Source organism: Phoenix dactylifera, chromosome 17 (assembly GCF_009389715.1).
Source record: "Phoenix dactylifera cultivar Barhee BC4 chromosome 17, palm_55x_up_171113_PBpolish2nd_filt_p, whole genome shotgun sequence".
In the NCBI taxonomy this organism is placed as follows: Eukaryota; Viridiplantae; Streptophyta; class Magnoliopsida; order Arecales; family Arecaceae; genus Phoenix; species Phoenix dactylifera.
In genome coordinates, this window is record NC_052408.1 from 14,893,630 (window position 1) to 14,899,744 (window position 6,115).

General features: G+C 44.3%; 1 protein-coding gene across 1 annotated transcript; it reads left to right on the forward strand.

Annotated features, from left to right (window-relative positions):
- Positions 1-31: 31 nt before the first annotated feature.
- Positions 32-6,115, forward strand: LOC103719411 (protein O-glucosyltransferase 1). Its single transcript, XM_008808635.4, has 6 exons — positions 32-618; positions 2,499-3,097; positions 3,185-3,377; positions 3,499-3,563; positions 3,671-3,881; positions 5,505-6,115. Exons 1-6 carry the CDS (start codon positions 442-444, stop codon positions 5,874-5,876), a joined length of 1,617 nt encoding a protein of 538 aa, XP_008806857.2. The 5' UTR covers positions 32-441; the 3' UTR covers positions 5,877-6,115.

Consider the following 6,115-nt stretch of genomic DNA (forward strand, 5'->3'; position numbering starts at 1 on the left):
GAGGCATCATGACCCAAAGGGGCAGAAAAAGCGTGCGCCCGCCCAAGACGGAAGGGAGAAGGGCCGTGGAAGACGGGAGCGAGGGTGGAAACTTTCATGACACCTTTCATACCATGGCATTCAACAGGCACATAAATCTCTCTCGCCAACGAATTAACACACCTAGAAATAGGATTGAAGCTCAGATGCACCCTCCATCTCACCATTTTCTTCTCCGTTAAAGCTCTCCTTTGTGCCATCTGGTCTATTTCATCTGAATTAAATGATTACAGAGAGAGAGGATCAGTATTAAGGTGCGGTGTTATATTGTTTAGAAGTCAAGGAGTCCTCCTTCTATATTACAGTATGGTACGTGAGAGAAGGAACGCTTCTTTTGGGCTGGAATGAACGGAAGAAGCCTGATTTTGGGAAGAGGGAGGTGTTGATCTGGTCGAGGACAGGATGAAGAGGTTCTTGCATGCGTTCTCGGGCAAAATGAATGAGATGTTTGGGCTGTTACATGACAAGACTAGGAGCGCCGTGGCGTTGATTCAATCCTCGACGAGAGGAGTCATCGTCGTCTTCCTTGCACTTGCTCTTCTCGTGGTCTTGATTTCTCTTCGCTTCATCAGCAACGAAGTACGTCCCTTTAATCTTCTCATAGACGTTATGTTCTGTTGTTATTATTATTATTATTATTATTTAGGTTCATGCGATTGCTTTGTTGTTTTGTCCTTATATTTGAAACAAGAAATTCAAAGTTTTCTTCATAATCCTTTGCTCGAGTCATCATCATCGTTTTAGTTGCACTTGTTCTTCTCCTGGTCTTGGTTCTCTTCGCTTTCTCATAGACGTTATGTTTTGTTTTTAATCCTTTTTTTTAGGTTCGTATGCTTGTTATGTTGTCTGGTCCTTAAATCTGAAACAAAGAAATTATCCTTTGGTTTTGCCCGCAACCTTCTGATTTTAGCCTTTAGGCTGGTCGTGAGTTCCTTGTGCATGTACTGGGAAGCAACTTGGTAGTTCTGTTCTCTTTAAAAACTTGGTACTTCTATCCTCCACCGCCTTAGATATAGCCTGTCAGGAAATTTCTGCAGCTTGTGTACATGGTTAATTTCAATACACCTAGTAGAGTAGTTTTTCTTGGAAGGAACAAGAAAATAGAACTCAGCTCCATCCCCTAAAAGCTGCTATGCCTCTATATCGATCATCTTGTATCCCCTCATGCTATGGAGATTTTCTAAAGCCAGGATTGCTAGGTGTTCACCGCCAAGAGCCGTGAGGGTCTCTGTTTTTGTGGGACCCCGGCAGAAGTTGAAATTTTTGTCCAATTAGAATTCCTGAAAGTGCAACGAGTGGGCGGTGTGACCTGAACCCTGCTGACGAATAGTGTCAGGTCTCAATTGGAGACTCTTCCACGCATTTTTGTCCAGAATAATGTCAAGAGAGTCACACCATTGGGGATCAGCCATGGAAAACTTAGTGCAAGTGTTGCACAGGGAGGTGACTGATCTTGGAGTACTGTTTGCATCAAAAAAGATCTTAAGAGTTCTTCGGATCAACCGCAGCCCGGGCTCTTGGGTGGATCGAGCTTTTCTTTGCGGTGTGCTGCGCATCCCTGGATGGCCGCCATCAGAGGATGGGCAGTCATCAAACAAAGTGCCGTGTATGGCTCCAGCACATATTAGTGGACTACCCTGTTTGATGGCAAAATTCTATGGGTTCGAATGTGATGTGCATAATATGATTACTTTTTATCACCCTCCATCCTAGTCCAGGCACATGTCCTCACTAGAAGATTTATAATGACATATTGATATTGGACTTCCACAACCATCATTTTCAGTAAAAATAAGCAGACTTATCTTTTTATTAAAAAAAAAGATGATCGATGCGATGTTTATCTTAAAAAACCCTAAGTTTCTTGTTCTATTTAACCAAGTCAATCGGCTTGCTTCTTTGACTTGAAAAGGGTGTTATTGGTCATTAGAGTGGCCTGCTTAAACAAAAAACAGTCATGGCCCTACAACCATCCAATCAATGCGAGGTAGTAGGGATTGTACCGGTCATCATAGCCAAATGAAATGAATACTTTGCTTCTAAGTCTGGTGTCATGATTTACCATGGGCTGTTGGATCCCATTCCACAGCCCATGAAGCATGGGCCGAAATTCTCTCTCTCCCAGCCCAAATAATTTAGGGACATAAAAAATATCAAATTTTAAATAAATTTTTTTGGAAGCCTAACTAAAAATAAATATAGTTTAGATTCGAGGCTCGGCGGCCCATGGTAGGAGCGCATCTAAACAAGTATGGGAACTGTGGATACTCTCAGTTTTAATTGGGCTGGAGACAAAGCAGCCCATTCCTAAACCATGCCGGCCTCGAGTAGCCATGCAAACATTACACCTCTGTAATTAACCTCGGAGTTTGTAGATTTCATAAGTAATCGCTTCAGAAGGCATCGACCATTTCTTGTGTTTGCATGGCATCTCACTAAGGTGCTTTTCTTTCAACCAGTCCTTCACAGCCGGCGTGGCCGCCACCCTCTCCACGGTAGCCTCCAAGACTCATCAAGCTTTCTTTGCACGCTCGGAGCCCCACCGAGCAGCACCAGAAGCCAACCGTTTTGCTTGCCCGCCCGGAAACCAAGCCGCCACCGCCCACGTTTGCCAAAGAAGAACACCACCCTCGCCCCCACCCTCGCTACCACCATCTCCATCCTCTCCTTTGCCTTCCCATTCCTGCCCCGACTACTTCCGGTGGATCCACGAGGACCTCCGTCCCTGGAACCGTACCGGCATCACTCGTGACATGGTGGCCGCTGCCCAGAAATCCGCCGACTTCCGGCTGGTGGTCCTCGACGGCCGGGCTTACATGGAGAGGTATCACAAAGCATTCGAGACCCGAGATGTCTTCACCCTCTGGGGAATCCTTCAGCTGCTGAACCGATACCCCGGCCGCATTCCCGACCTCGAACTCATGTTCAACTGCGGCGACATGCCGGTCATTCCGTACGCCGACCACCGAGACTCTGCTCCGCCGCCGCCGCTCTTCCGCTACTGCAAGGATGATTCCACCGCCGACATCCTGTTCCCCGACTGGTCCTTCTGGGGTTGGTAAATTATCCATGCTCCTCCCAGCTAGCTACTTAAGTTGGAATTTTTACATGCCTCTTTGTTTACTGGAGTTCTTGAAATCTGAAGGCCTGAGGTCAACGTAAAGCCATGGAAGACACTGAGCGAGGAGCTGAGAGAAGCGAACGAGAGGATGAGTTGGATGGAAAGAGAGCCATATGCTTACTGGAAGGGCAACACCGGCGTGTGCGCGACTCGGCGGGAGGTGATGCAGTGCAACGTCTCCAATGGCAAGGAGTGGAATGCTCGGATATACCAGCAGGTATATATAATATATATATATATATATATATATATATATGTCTGGCTTTTGGCCTTCTGATAGCATTAATGGTTTTGGGATGCTTCTACCTGCTTAACCGATATGAGTTTCTGCTGCATAGGACTGGGGTATAACAAGAAGGCAAGGGTTTAAGGGATCAGATTTAGCCAGCCAATGCAAGCATAGGTATATAATTCTGTGCAGGTTTCTCTGAGTTAGAAGCTGCCGATATTGGATTGGTTGTGAATTGTGATTGTAATTAACAATGCATGGGAATGTTTTGATGATGGTAGGTATAAGATTTATATCGAAGGGAGGGCTTGGTCAGTGAGTGAGAAGTACATTTTGGCGTGTGACTCGCCGACGCTGTACGTGAAGACTCAGTTCCATGATTTCTTCTCGAGGGGGCTGCTTCCTGGACGCCATTACTGGCCCCTTCCGGACAGGGATAAGTGCAGGTCGATCAAGTTTGCCGTGGATTGGGGCAACTCCCATAAGAAAGAGGTAATTATGTTAATCTTTGCCTTCTATACTCATTCTGTCATCCAAACAAGGGATTCCAACTCTCTCCAAATCTTTTGGGGTGCTAGGAGGGGAAGAATGCTATATATAGGTTTGGAAGGGCTTGGATTTGTTCTATACTTCCATCTAGGGCCATCAGTTAATGCATTGATGCTCCCAATCCATTTACCTTTGGGCTGAGCTAGAGTTGGCCCCAATGCCAACACTCGGCCTGACGCCGCCTGAGCTCAAGCTTAACCCATTCTCATGAATTGCCAATTTGGCATCGGTTTGGCTCGCATAATTTGGGATGATTAAATTAGATTGACTTCTGTTAATTTCTTCTTCTTCTTCTTCTTCTTCTTCTTCTTCTTCTTCTTGAGGGGAAGAGGAAGGCAGAAGCTTACTTTACTCTATTAATAACAAAAATAAAAGATTTTTTTGTTAATTTCATTGTGGGAAAAAAGTTATTGCATGATATTACTTCCAAATTTATGTTTGGGAGTTCCAATTGCCATTAGATATTGTACACATTATTCGTACCACGTACTCAGTCTGCGTTACCTAGCTAGATTGTGAACTACCAGCCAACTTTAGAGCAGGTCAATTTTCAGAAACCCAAGCTTAGCCCAACCCAAGAATCCCTTGACTCAGGTTGGGTTGGGCCATGGGCTAGCCCAGCCCAAGGTCAACCTCTGTTTGCAGACTGCAACATAGTTACATAGAGCCCGGAGTGCGCCTTGAGAGACCTCATAATGTGATGCCTGGTTGTACACGATAGAAGCCATAGCTATTGAAAGGAGAAGCTTTTCAGGGTTAAAGCTCATCTCATCTGCATCATTACTTTTTGGGATGCCAATTGCTTAAGATCTAGGATCATATACAGTGCAGCATCTTTTACACGACAGAGTGTTGTACCATTCTAGATAATCGCAGCATCATCTATCTCAGAGACGGATGGATGTCGCTTGTTTGGAGCATATGTGTATGGTATCAAGTATGGCCATTCGGATTTCTGCAACGAATAGCAGCCATCTCTGAGATGGATGATACGGTGGTTATTCAGGATATTATAGCACTACGAGAACCCTAAAGAATCCAAACTTATTGCTTAAGCCACATCCATCCCCATTGTCACAAAGGTACCATCCCTATAGACATGGAGCCCACACAAAAATGGGTACGGAACCAAGCGCAGGTTCCGGGCCTTTGCGCGTCCTAGCTAGATAATGAGACTTCTAGGTTGTAATTGGCCTTTGGAGTTGACATAAGTTTAGCCTTGTGGGGACGCCGATCCCCCTTGTTGTTGATATAATACGAAGAGCATGGGTTGACACCGAGCTGGCCAGTGGAAATTGTGAAATTGTTTTGAGATACCTACATTGAAGGGAATATCTTGACATTGAAGCCAAAAGGAGTTCAATTTATGGAACAAAAAAGAAAAAATAATAGTAATAGGAAATGTCTCATCTTTATGCTATAATGCGAGTGTTCAACTATGTATGCAAGTGTCGCTTGCTATTGTTATTCTCAACTTGTACCCATACTAGCATTTGATTTATCTTTATTGCATGTAATGCTGAGATACCATTCCAATGTCTTACTGATGCTGTAAATCTGCAACAGGCACAAGCTATAGGAAAGGAGGGGAGTCGCTTCATTGAAGAACAGTTAAAGATGGATCATGTGTATGACTACATGTTCCATCTACTAAGTGAATACGCCAAGCTTCTGACGTACAAACCTTCTAGGCCGAAGAATGCCATCGAGTTGTGTTTGGAATCCATGGCTTGCTCTGCAGAAGGGCTCATAAAGACATTCATGATAGAATCAATGCCGGATCTCACTTCCGGCTCGAATCCATGCACGATGCCGCCTCCTTTCAATCCACAGGAGATCAAAGAGCTTCTTCGGACAAAGGCCAATTGCATGAAAGAAGTGGAAATGGGGGTGCAAAAAGGTCATCTTAACTTGGTGAATAATAGTAGATTATGTTAGCTCTTCTGAGGAAAAAGAAGAAAAACAAAAGAAAAGAAAAAGATTATGTCGGCTAAGGGAACAAGTTCGAGCTATGGCTTCCTATATATCACACTACAGTCATGTCCCAATTATATGTATCATGGTTATTATTTAGTATTCACAGTGCAACTAGTTAGTTGTGCAGTTGCAAACATTTAGACAAAAAATAGAACTACAATAAAACTAAACATTTTCTCAGGGAAATGTGGGTTCTTCCA